General features: G+C 40.3%; 1 protein-coding gene across 1 annotated transcript in view; it reads right to left on the minus strand.

Moving 5' to 3' along the window:
• Nucleotides 1–536: 536 nt before the first annotated feature.
• LOC141800850 (eukaryotic translation initiation factor 3 subunit H) overlaps nucleotides 537–13690 on the minus strand; it is a 75327-nt gene continuing 62173 nt past the window's right edge. Inside the window, exons 6-8 of the mRNA XM_074683675.1 lie at nucleotides 9882–10002; nucleotides 1313–1445; nucleotides 537–856 (exon numbers count right to left, since the gene is read on the minus strand). Coding sequence (XP_074539776.1) covers nucleotides 762–856; nucleotides 1313–1445; nucleotides 9882–10002 — 349 coding nt within the window. The 3' untranslated portion in view covers nucleotides 537–761. The remainder of the gene's footprint in view (nucleotides 857–1312; nucleotides 1446–9881; nucleotides 10003–13690) is intronic.

Consider the following 13690-nt stretch of genomic DNA (forward strand, 5'->3'; position numbering starts at 1 on the left):
TAAGAGGCGCCTCCTTGTACATTTGATAGTTTTTCCCTCAGACTTTAATTTAGCACACCTGCAGTTCCTCTCTAAAATGTTTTCGTGAAAACTGAACAACAAAAAAATACCTTTTATCTGAGCCAAATTTCACAACTGGGGCATTATTAATGCCTCCTTAAAATAGACATGTGTTAATAGCTACATGCATGGAGGAAAGGTGGGTGTGATGTGCAGTGTAATTGCAGTCAAGGAAAAAAGAAGACAGAATCAAATTCTGTTTGGTGCTGTGAAACAGTTGGAGATGAGACATACAAGACAGTTTTTTCAACACTTGAATTGCACTTTCTCTCTGTTTCTGAAGATGCTCTATTCCCATCATGCAACCCTACACAACAGCAAACCCACTAATAATTGTTCCCACCAGCTTGATGTTTGAAGATTAAAAGCATGTGGTGATAAATTATGAATAAATACCATTTTACAGTAGAAATAATTGTTTTATTCCCATTTTTGTCAAAGGATCTTGAAACTGTAAATCAAACCAAGAGCCAATGTGAGATGTGGAGATGCGAGTACTTTATTTGATATTAATTTTCTCAGGGGATCTTCACAGGTTGTTTGTTCAACAGTAGGTTAACCCATAAAAACAATGTATAAATTCCTTGAAAATACAGAAGAAAGCAACAATTCCTCCAGTAGTTGAAAAGGTGGTTCTGCATCTCTGCTCTTTTTATCCTTCCCCCTCTCTTCTTCCTGCTGTTTTCACTGTTTGATTCCCTTTAGTTGTGTTCTTGGAGAGCCTCGGCCATGAACAGCTTTCCGAGGTTCTGCGATGTGAATTCCTTCACGTTCTGGCAGTAGTTGTTGATTTGCCCTGTTGGAGAATAGCCACATGCATTCCATTATCCACACATCCCCACAGCAAAACACACCCACAGATACACATACATACATGTGTACATAGATATGTACACAAACAAGCGTGGGAGGCACAGGGAGGGGGGGGAGACAGCAGCACAGCAAAACATCAAATTAGTGGGGGAGCAGAGTAAACGGAAGGATCAGAACTGTTGTCAGAAGGCGGAGGAGAGCTGAACAGCGTGAAGCGGCAGGGGAAGGGGCGGTCGAGTTTGAGATTGAGTCAATAAACTTTAAATTAATGTAATTTCAAGATAATAGCGGAGATAATTACAAAACAGAACCTGAGCTCCTGAGAGGGGCGCAGAGGCGGCTGATGGAGACTGAAGCAAGGGAGGGGGAGGGTTTCTATGGTGGATACAGCGAGGGATACGTGTGTGGAGATTGAGTGTTGCTGTCAGTGTGTGCGTACCTGCGATAAGCAGTGTGTCCATGCGTGGGGGAGGCTGGGGGGGCTTGAACATTTTGGAGATGTCCTCTTCAGGCAGCGGGGGCTCTCCCCTGCTCTGCCTCTGGGCGTTCTCCTGCTGACGCCTCTGGAGGTACTGAAGGGAGAGACAGAGAGTAAAGAGATCACATTAAAGTGATGTGAGGGCACTGGAGAAAAGAGGGAGATAAAGAAAACCTATGAAATCGCACGGAGAGGAATGTGGATGGGGAATAGATTATCAAACAGAAAGCGGTCAGAAATAAAGAATGGAAAAGGAAGGCAGAGATAAATTGAAGGATGAGGATGTGAGGAGGAAAAGTGGAAAACACCGCCAAACATATGTTACATGATAGTAATAACTGACACTTTCATGTCACTAGATTACATATAGACAGTCTAATATGTCTGGGTGTGCCACTGCATTCAGCTGAACATCTGTGTGACATAAAGAAAAAAATTCATCATGAATTTGTCTTTCCCACAAACAACCCTGGAACACTAATCCATTAAGTAATATCTCTTTGAGATGAGTTTGACCCATCCTTGAGGATCGATGTTTTAGGTCTGTTGCTCGGGGTGAAAGAGGATCACAAATCTCATGCCTCAGTCTGGGTCGTGAGTGGAGGATCACAGCTCAAAATATTTTTGGATCAGCAAAAAAAGGAGATATTTACTGCATATTTCTTTTCTGTTCCTCACTCAGTCGTGGCTCCAGCTCCTCATTCAAGTCTACCATTCTTCACCAAAGCCTTGAAAAAAGTCTTATTTGACAAGTAGAGGATTTTTGACAAGACAATGACAACACTGCTTCGACCTGAAATTATTCTTAAAAATTACACTTAACCAAACGGATGACTCAAACCAGGATCAGCTCCTCCTTCAGTCATCCTCTGCATGTCTTTTGTGTCAGTGCTTGCAGTGTGGGTGAAGCGATGTTTTTCTGTCGCTCACTGCCATGTTTTAGTGAATTAAATGCTTGTGTATTCTCTGCTTATATTTTGGGACTCTTATCGTGTGTGACTGTAGTTCTCACTTTCACACAGAGGTGTTTGAGTGAGTGGAGTGTTGCTTTGTCTCTGAGTGGCAGCTCAAAGAGAAGGTCCATCTCCTTACCTTAGCACTTCACCAGTGTGTATTTTTGCAGTGTATTTGGAAAACTTTCTGAAGTGGACTGTGCTGGCGTCATGTTGCTGCTGTGGGTGTTATTCAGCGTGATCTGAAGGAGCCTGCAATGACAATCACCCCTCTTTGTGCAGCTATAAGCAGTTGTTCTTTTTAATTATGTTTCTGAAATCTATTGAACACTGAGGACTGTGCTTCTGCCTCACACTCATACGCTTGGAGCATGCAGGAGGCGGGACAGACACAGACTGAGCTGTTCTTTCATGCTTGCTCATATTGATTTCAAGTGGAGGCGAGTACTCCAGGAAACACTAAAAGCTCATCACAACTTATTTTACACTATGATGATGCATTTTCCATCAACCCACAGATTTTACGTCTGAAGTCTGTAGGGAGGGTACAGACACTGGTAACTGTGAGTCAATAAACATCCGGTGATTAAGATATAACTATCGGGTCAGTTTTTTTTTTCTCTGAACTGTAAAATAAAACATGGATGAAGTCTCAATGAAATTTTCCAAAGAAGGCTGTGCCTGTAACCCCTACAGAAGCCCTGTTTCCACCAAACAGTCCGGTTTACACCAGTAAGGTATGGTACGGGTTGGCTCGGTTAAGTTTGGTCCTGTTTGCGTTTCCACAGCCAACCGTGCCCCCACATGTTAGGCAGCATGTAAGCTCGATGCTGACAGCCACATCAGTAACATAATAGCGTGACCATAGACTGTAAAAAAAATGGACGTCCGCTTGCTTGGCTCGAAGTGAGGTCTCCACAAAAACTGCTCCCCCTGGTGGCTGGCTGCAGTATAGGTTAAAAAATCCGGCTTTCCAGTCATTCCTGATGGGTGGTGGTCAAACTTTAAAAAATGAATACACATCGTAGAAATGTTTTTCACGTTGGATTGTTGTGGTGACTTGAAGATATCATTTGGCTTTCTTAAAAGTTCTGTTTTCATTAGTTATACGAGGTAAAAAAAAAAACGCGGTTTTACTTAATGTTTAAAGATGATTGACAGCTGCCGTTCACGTATATTTTTTTCAGGGACTGTAAAATGTGTCGAGAGGTAGAGTCAAGAAGTGATAAGACTCGAAAGAAAAAAATATATATATTATTTTTGTCACCCAGCTCCACTTAGTTTCTCCCAGAATCCCTCATCATCTCTACTGCGCAGACTCCGGCTGCAAACTGCTACAATGGTGGCGCCTGTGACAGGGGTATTTTGGCTTCAAAACTGTACAATGATAACTGGCAGAGCCACACTGTCTACTCTATATACAGTCTATGAGTGTGAAGCCATAGTAGCTTGACAAAGTGTACCCCACTAATAAATCCAACGAAGAAGAAAAACGCGACACAGTAAACAAAGAGCAATGATGGACGATATCCAGCATTTCACCCTTTTTGTGAATGGCATGTGGCTCTTTGATTTAAAGTGCAATCAAGTTTGTTTCAGAGAAGACTGTGCTGCCAGGTCTGCAGTGTTGTAGCTCCACCTTTAAATGAATCAATCAGTTTAAGAGAAAGTCTTACGCAAGGACCAAAACAACTGCTTGTAGCTCAATGTAAACATGTTTAAAATGGGAATCTTATTATGGGTTTAAATAGGGTTATGGCTTTCTCAACACTTGGGAAACTTCTTTGCACATGTCGGCTTCATCTTTCAACACCAAAGGTTGCCACGCAGTAAGCCAAAGCTAACCCTTCAAAAAAAAAAGTATGTTTCCAAAAATGCATAAACCCACGCATGCAAGTCTAGAAGACGCACAAAGCCAGGAAGCGCTCAGAGTAAATCCTCTACATGGTTTATTTTACTTTGGATGTGTCATAAAAGGTTTTTAAAACATTTGAAGTCAACACGTCTGAGCTTTTTTACTGAGATATTTATAGGAAGCATTTTGTTCTGTTTGGGTGTTGGGAATGATTATATCCTGAATATTGGGCTCAATGTTCAAGTAAGGTTTTAATGTCAAGGAGATGAGATGTACGAGCAGAAAAATTGTGGATGAAGAGAGAATGAAGACAGAGATTCAGGGACTGGAATGTGTGGGAAAAGAAGAAAGGAGAAATGAAGTTATGGGTTCCAAAGAAAGCACTAACTGACAGCTGATAGTAAAAAATAAAAAGGAAGATGAAGAAGAAAGACATGGGGAATGGCCCGGAAACAGAAAAAGGAAGAAATAAGATGTAAAGAAACATAGTGATGAAAGGAGAGACAGACACCCAGAGAGTTATAAATGCTGACACGGGTGGAGTGATTTGTGGAAGGCTGACAGTCGGTAAATCAGTAAGGTGCCTGGTCTCTGGAGATCCTAAAAGCCTTGTTAATTTGGCAAGATGGAGGAGACACTGACACACATGCCGGTGGAATGGGAGACTGCAGGAGATGAGAAGGAAAAATGAGATGGGTGCTTTCAACTGAACATCCCACAATGCACCTGCACAAAGGACAGCCACTGATAAAAACCACTACGATGAACAACAAAGACAAAAAGTGACTATTTGTTCTAATGAATCGATACTCCTCCAGGTTTTTTTTTCCTCCCAATGTGTCACATCACGACTGTGCATCATCAAAATGCTAATGTATGCAAATTTAGTAGACGAGGAAACAAAGAGTTTTGCAGTTGCGCTCCACTTTTCATATATAAATATAGACAAACAGAGCTTAATATGTCTTTTCAAACCCCACTGGAAGTGAATATCAGAGTCCAAAAATTCAACTGATCTAATTTAAGAATAAAAACATTCTTCTTAAAGTCAGCATTTAGTAGAGGCACCATCTTTTTCCTTCTTTGAGAAACTACTCAGGCTACGTGAGGTTTCACGGGGGTACTGTGAGGGGAACAACAGTTTTTTAGGTCCAAAACAGAGTCTGAATTGGATTGAGGTCTCGACTCCTGTGGAGCTTTGCCTTTGTGTTTGAGGGTGTTGTCTCTCCTGAAAATAATCCAGTCCTGAGTTGCAGTTCTTTACAGACTGCAGCAGGATTTCTATAGAGTTTATTGTATCTGCCCCCCCTTCTACCTTCAGAAACCTTTCAGGCCTGCTGCAGGAGAGCATCCCCTCAGCATGCTGTTGGAACAGCCACATAACATGCTGGGGACAGTATGTTTACGGCTTGTACTGTTTTTGTTCTTATTTCAGGCTTTAACACCAGAAGGAAGAGGCTTTTCCCGAATATCTCAGTACGCTACTAATACTTTTCTGGTGTCTTCATCTTGAACACATTTTGGTGGTAGACTACCCTAATTTTTCTGTGCTTGGTGTTTACATCTTTTGGGTAGAGCAGAGCACCAACTATTCTTTGTTCAGCGTAACAAATCATTCTCTGTGGGCTAAAATTTAGTGTTGTTTTGTACTAGGTAATGGGCTTTCTGTTTGGGGTCTGTGCTTTCCTTTTTTTAACCTTTGTGTCTTTATACAGGTGCAGCTTCTTTTGTGACAGGTACACAAAGGTACTCCAAGCTGTCCAGCCTCTCAGCTTAGTACCTCATTAAGAGACTCCTTCCCTGCTTCTTTCCAAAGCCCACACACTTACAGATCCTTACAAGAGGACTCATTTTCTTTTATGATGATCAGGATCACCATTTGAGCCCAACGTCAGGTTGGTCAGGCTCCAACTTTCTGTGTATAGGCAGTAGTAGTGCATAAGAGTGCAAATGCAGCTTTGGGGTGCACCCAGATTAAGGCTGACTGTGGAATTCTGTCCACCAAGAGCACACCCTCATCACCTTGTGTTTACCACATGGTAGGCCAAGATGGTACTGCTCAGAGAAATTTGATTTGATTTTTATTTTTCTCAAACATTTACGAATGAAAAGTAGAAAAACAAACAAGTACACAATTCGTTGCCTAAAGCGACAAAAGTTACAATAATCCTGTCTCTTTTATTAATAAATGTAACAACCAAAATAAAAAGAAATACCTGCAATGTTCGAGAAGGGACAGGAGGAAGCTAAAAGCTTATAAGAACCTGCCCCTACCTACTAAATCACATCATTGAATATTTTAAATATCTCATACACAGAGTAAATACAAAACTTCCAAACAAACACAAAGGGGAATATTTTAACCCTGGCATCTTCACAAGAAGCAGTTGAAGCCTTGTGATGTGTACAACACATAATAATAAAATGATTATTATTTGTTGTAGTTCTTGAAGTTTATAAAAAATCAGGGGGGATGACAGAACTTTCAACAATAGTAGAGTTCTCACATAGCTCCCTTTCTTGTTGAGTCGAAACCTGTTTTGGTAAGACCAAGCCACAACCAGCATAAATATAACTTAATTTGAGGATGTGCCCAATGATACTGCTGTGCTCTTAGTGTCTGAAGCCTTGAAGTCAGTTCATTAAAATTCTAAATTATTCTGGGAGTGGAAAAGTTGTAGTTACAGGGTTGTGACAAATATCAGTTTCCATGACTCTAATAAAGATCTCTGGCTTTCATTGTAATGCTGATTGTCTCTAAAGTGACCTTCTGCCAATAAATGGTGTTTATTTTGATGTTCTATCTGCTTATTTGGTTGAATGATCTGTTATTTTTCTGAGAAGCCAGATTCAACATTTCTTTTGTGTAAGTTTTATTATGCATGTCAGGATCATCTAATCAGACCATTAAACTTTCACACTCTTTGTTTCTTACTCTTTTTCAAACACGAGCCAAGATGAGATTTTCTACAACAATGGAGCTGGAACAGATGACCTTTTTTTTCTGTTTTGGCTTTTTTTTTTTTTTAGCAGCTGTGGATCTATTCATCTTCTTCGGCAACAAATTATGCTGAAGAAATGATTTAACTCAGCTTTCATGCGATTGTTTTCTGTCATAATATGCAAAACATACATATAAAGCCAAGAAGCAATAAGCGGAAAAATACTTTGTGAATCACTAACGGTAAGCGAATTGCATCATGGGCTATAAATTATGGTTAAATGGGTCTTCATATTCACAAATTGCTTCACATTCAATCTTTTTATGTGATGGAGGCAGAAAATACAGTGAAACTAACAAATGACGACAAAAAGGGAGTGATAAGACATACATTGGTTAGTAAACAGACTACCCTGGCCTCAGTTTACTCCTGGGTTTTTTACTATTCACCGGGTTCATAGAACTGTAAGTGATAAGTGGAGCTCTCTCAGCATGGCTTCTTTCAGCAACTTTCTATGATGATAAATACGGTTCCATTTTGCAGGGAAGCAGCGAGGTCAATAGCACAAGATTACACGGAGCAAGTACAGAAGTCTGAATGATGTATTAGAGGCTCACTTTGTTTCTGTGTGGTTGTGGTTCATTGTGGTGAATTGCATGAAACATGAAAAAAGTAAATGGTTTCTGGCCTTGTGGTACTGTGTATGACAGGTGTGTATGTATGTGTGTGTGTGTAAAAGGTGAGGTTTGGGGGCTGTGATGAGAAGGCCAGAAGAGGGGGGATGATAGATCATAATTGCTGAATTGTGGGTGACTGGCCAGGAGGTGTGTGGTGGTGAAGGTGGTTTTCTTCTCCGTGGTCCAGGTTGTAAATGTGTTGTGCGCGTACAACCTGTAGTCACAAATTCATGTTTGTTACGAGCCTGCCAAATGTGTGCAAACTTGGCTCCGGTTTATCCCCTGTCAGCCGAGGAGGAGATGACTCAGTCGGATTAACATTAATATTTCAGACATTCCTCGTTTCCACTTGCAGAGGATAATGACAGAATAATGTAGTTGTTTGAACGTAGGTGTAAGTTGGTACGCGCTCACTCAGTGCCCAACTGTGAGTCACCTTGAGCCTCTGTGCTTTCATTTTCCTGAGTAATGAGTGTGTGTATGAGTGTGTGTGCCTCTGTGTTTGCATGTGTTGCAGGATGTTTGTGATGCATCTGGCTGAGGTTGTAGTTGCAGATGGTACATGGCTGACTCTTCATCTCTCTGTCTGTACGTTTTGTTCTGCTCTTTTTGGTGCTTCTGGGTAATTTGTGCTTGTGGGTGGCATAGGAGTCTGGTATCACGCACATCGTTTGTGTGTGTGTGTGTGTGTGTGTGTGTGTGTGTGTGTGTGTGTGTGTGTGTGTGTGTGTGTGTTGCACCTGCTGCTTAGTAATGAAGTCTGAGTTTATGAGGGTTCTCACTGGAATGGTAACAAACTAAAAAAGTGAATTTTAACTTCTGTTGTTAAAATTACACCAAATCTATAGATACCTTGTTGGAATCAGGGGTTCCTTTGTTTCACTGATATTTGAAGATTGTCAAAATGCGATTCATGGCATTAAACCTTTGAATCTCCTGTTTTTTTATTATTATTATTATTTTTTTTTTTTTTACAAATATAAATTGCAATAATCACAGAAGATATCTTGTGTAAAAATTATTTTAAAAAAATCCTGCATCGTTCCTGTCCTTGAAGAAACAGCCCATTCCTGTCCTGAGCTTTGTTTTTTAACTCCCCACAAATCACACAATTACGCTCTCTGTTGCTGGGACAGCAATACCCTGTGATTGTATAAAATGGGGCCTGGCTTTCCAGCCTGGCGTAACCTGCAGAGCTAAAGTGATTTAAAAAGGTGCTCAGCAGCAGAGCGGGTGAAAAATTATGAAAAGCATTACTGCAAATGTCCTCTGATGCAATGTGAACAACAAGCAGGTGAACGCCAATAGCGCTCATTCCACCACCTGTGGGAACAGAAGCCCAGAGTTGTTTACAACTTATACAAGAGAGAAGGACTTCCCGTTCAGACTCATGACTGAAATGCCTATCAGTTCAGTCTGCTGGGGCGTCATTGTTGCATTACAACAGTTTGTTGACCATATGCTTCACTGATATTCTTCACTTTGGAAACAAGCGTGACTGTAGGATGTGAATATCAATGAGAACTACATACTGAGGTTTCAGAACGGGGGTTTTGAGCTTCAATTGCTGTTGCTGTTTTCCTCAGTTACTTTCAACGGTCAGTTGTGGCTGCAAGTAGAGGTATAGGTGAACCTTCAGAGCAATATTTTTCTGAGTGTGTGTGTGTGGATGTGGTAGTTTGTGTGTTTGTTTTTTTGCTACCTGGTGCTTCTGCTGCTTGCCCGCTGAGATTAAAGCTGCAATTGGTTGTTTCCATGGCTGAGGGAAATATACCTGCTGCTTTCCTGCTGAGTCTGTGGCTGTAGGTGCATCTGTGTATGAATACCTGTGTGTGTGTGTGTGTGTGTGTGTGTGTGTGTGTGTGTGTGTGTGTGTGTGTGTGTGTGTGTGTGTGTGTTTTCCCTTATATGCATTGTGGCAGGCTGATGTTTCTGCTATGGCTAGTTGTTCATTGTGTCTGTGGGAGCTGTGCATGCTTTAGTCCATGAAAACATGTGCGTATTGTGTGTGTGTGTGTGTGTGTGTGTGTGTGTGTGTGTGTGTGTGTGTGTGTGTGTGTGTGTGTGTGTGTGTGTGTGTGTGTGTGTGTGTGTGTGTCTTACCTGGTGTTTCTGCTGCTGCTGCTTACTCAGGTTGCGGCTGTAGGTGTTGTATTTGACGATTTCTTGGCTCATGTCATCAACTCTGTCCATCAGAAGCTGAAGGCTCTTCTCCAGGTGGTTGCTGGAAGACAAATGTCAGCACGTCATTCATACTTTAGTAGAGCCATCAGCATCATGATGTTTAGTAAGTCATTTGCTCCAAAAGCCAAAATTTTATCCCAAAATAATCTTTACTCACTTGGAGCATAATTTGTCTGATTAGATTGAATTTAATGTATTTTTATGGGGACAATACAATTAGACATAGTTCAAAGACTTTAAGGCTTGACATCTGGGTTAACTTTGATTTCAGTTGGTAATGTTGTCTTGAGCTGTCAGTGCTTTATGGAAAAAGTTGACTGTCTAAATTTAGATCTGCACTGCTGTGGGTTATAGATGCTGTTCATCGTGCTTTTGGTTTCTCATGACGCACACTGACACAGACTCAAAGCTTTGCAAAGCTAGTATCTAATTTACTCAGGCAAACAAAAATGAAAGCTGCTGGCCTGACAACGGGAAGTAAACATGAGTGAAGTATCTTGCCCAAGTACACTTTAACATGTGGACATTTGGAGCCAAGGCTCAACCAACAATCCTGGGATCAGAGACAGCTTTTCTGAGCTCAGCTGTCCACAATCTCAAACCTGGGCTTTTGCATGTTACCCAAAGCAGATTGTTTGTAATAAAATGAAGAACAAACTGCATTATTAGTTTGCAGGAGTTGAGTTATAAACCATTAGATTGATCCCCTTTTTCACAAATTTACCCCACTGTTACTCTCTGTCTTAAGCAGCATCAACAGTTTTGGGGCCTGCACAGACCCTGGAGTTAACGTCCACCAAGCACTAAGTAAATCTATTCACCACAGACTAGGGCTGAACAATTTATCGTTTTCAGATCGAAATCGCAATTTTAGACAATGCCATTTTGAGATCGCCAAAGCAGCAATTTTTTGCAGCGCTCCTGACTGACTCAGGATCTGTTGTGTCAAGTATTATACACATTCTGTTTTACAAATCTGTAGACAATCTATATGTTAAAAGTGCTGGTAAGCAGGTCAACAACACAAAGCTTCTGTTCAGGAGTAGAAGTTGATGAAAACAGATTATTTCTCATCACTATTGATGATTAAAGAATCGTGAATTGCAATATCTGCCAGAAAAATTAGATCTTTTCCTGAAATCATTCAGCCCTACATGTGAATATCCTAAAGCTTGATTTGAAGAAAATCGTGAATCGAATTGAAATCACAATATCTGCCAGAAAAATCGCAATTCAATTTTTTCTCTAAAATTCTTCAGCCCTACCACAGACAGAGGAAATATTTGTTTGAGAATCATCACCAAATCAAAAATAACTTTGCTGAGATTTTAACTTTTTATCTCCAGCCCTGATGCTGGGTTTGGGGGACCATGGCTTAATGACAGAGCTACTAACTCAAATGAGATTTCAGTTTTGTTATCTTTGAACCTACAAGAAGGTGGTGCTTTTCCCCAGAGACGACCAGAGCGAGAGCACTCAGTGTACCACACTAGCACACCAAGTGTCAGAGGTAACCACTGTCTGTGTTGAGACAAGATGTGACAGATTCCAAGATTTGTACTTTAAGGTTCAAAGCCATCTCTCCCACACCAAAGTAAGTTATGATATCATAAAAAATTTAAATATTGCCCATCAGCCAGTCAAGAAAGGAAAAATTCTAATTTTCTATATCGACTAAGCATCAAGAACTATTAAAGTATTTCCTGAAAGTTGTCCACAGTAGTTCATATTCTTTTTTAAAAAAATGTTTAAAGGAAATATTTGAATAAACAGAGATACTGGATTACTGATTGTTACAAGCTATAAGCCAAAAATAATCATGACAAAGGCTTGAAATATTTCACTTAACATCTAACTAATATAAGTGATAACCAAAAAACCCCCACTTCTTTTAAATCTGATTCATTGCACCTGCACAAGCTAAGTAATTAATGCAATGCATGTGCAAAACGTAGAGTTTATTTTTTTAAGTTCACTCTTGTGCAACAGTTTCATTATTCACTGGTTTTAATATGGGCAATTGTTTTACTATGCAATAATTTTATGCAACAGTTATTTTATGTGTAACCTCATATCAAACTATCTTACACATCTGACTCACTCTAATTTATTCATTTAGGTGCTTTTCTTGAATTTTCACTTTGACACTCTTATGTAATGTCTCCACTCTAACACCTTTTATCTGTAGACACTTGCTCTGTGTTTTTGGTATCTTTGTTCTTTACTTACAATAATAAATTTTTATATTTTACCTCTACTAACTTTTTTTGTATTTTGTATCTGGTAACACAATTTTCTTCAGGATCAATAAAGTGGATCTTATCTCATCTTAAGTCCTCTGGTCAACAGTTATCATCTCTGGGGATAAAGTGTGTAGATAGAGTCTCCAGGGAACATCACTTTTCATTTTTGGCCCTTTTACCATTTTAAATGTCAGGATGGCATCATGTCAAATGACAGAACAGTTTTCCTTTCCCTCGGCACTGAACCAAGGAATACTTCATTCCAACAAGCAGCCTACACTAGCAGTGAAAGCAGTAGTTTGTAGACCAAATCAAGAATCCTGTAGCTGCAATGTAAAAGTGCTACATCCACATTCTTCAGTAGTCTATGTTTGTGGTTCCCTCTGACCTTATCTGTGAGTTCAGCTCCTGTTTGATACGTTTCCTGGTTTGTCTGCTGAGACTTCTGACATGAGGGCTCTCTCCAGGGTTCTGACAGAACTAAGACCCCAGGACCTTTATTCTCATCTCTTTGCCTCATTTCTGTGCTCAGGAATCACATCCCTCGTCTTTTCTCCAGTGCTGCCATGCTGACAACACACAAATCCACCAGCCTTCCTGTTCTCTTTCTCCCATGAGCCACATTTTAACAACATGTCTCGCCACTGCCTTAAGTTCAACCTTGACAAGACTGTAGAGCTCCACTTCACGCCTTCTCCCTCTTGCATGCTCCTCTGTGGGAATATAATCTTTCATTTATGACTGTTTGGGTGCTACATAATGCAGCGTGTACTGTGGGAAAACAGATTCTGACTGTTTATTTAAATGACAATCGTACCCGCAAGGACTGCCAGCACTGTGTATGCTTTGGCTGTGTGTGCTCTTCCGCTGACGAAACGGTTCTGAGTGTGTCTGTGTGTTCCTTTCTTTGTGCGTCCTCACTGTGTGGAGGAACACTGTTTGGTGGTAGATTTTAGTTACTTCATCCTTTGCTGTGAGATTTTTCAATACATAATTTTATAAATCAATATCTCTCTTCCTCCTGGCTCCACACTCTCTCCTGTGTTACAGGCAACAAATGATCGTGTCAAGAAATGATTTACCCTCCCTCAATTTTCTCAAACTCTATGAGGTCTTAGATGACGAAAATTGCCACTAACCACCTCAAAAACAGCTTCACATTTTGGAGCAATAACTGCTTATTGTTGGAGGATAACACAGATTTTGGTATAAGCGAGTGCCAATGCAGCAACAATTGCCCAGCGGCAAACACATCTACCTCGTCAATATGTGAAAATTTGTTCCTTATTTAAAACTTCAGTCTCCTGATATGAAGGGTATTTTAACATTAATTTTTAAAAGCTATATAAAAAAAACTTGTGCTTTCACTGTGATTAGAAATATAGTTAAAAGACAAAGTGATATGGATTAATATAATAAACAAACCACAGGACAAAATACTGACAAAATCAAACACAGTTTACATCAAAACCCCCAAAGTTCTGT

The sequence above is a fragment of the Halichoeres trimaculatus genome, unplaced genomic scaffold (assembly GCF_033239565.1).
Source record: "Halichoeres trimaculatus isolate MK-OKI-2021-1 unplaced genomic scaffold, fHalTri1.1 fHalTri1_scaffold_12, whole genome shotgun sequence".
NCBI classification, from domain to species: Eukaryota; Metazoa; Chordata; class Actinopteri; order Labriformes; family Labridae; genus Halichoeres; species Halichoeres trimaculatus.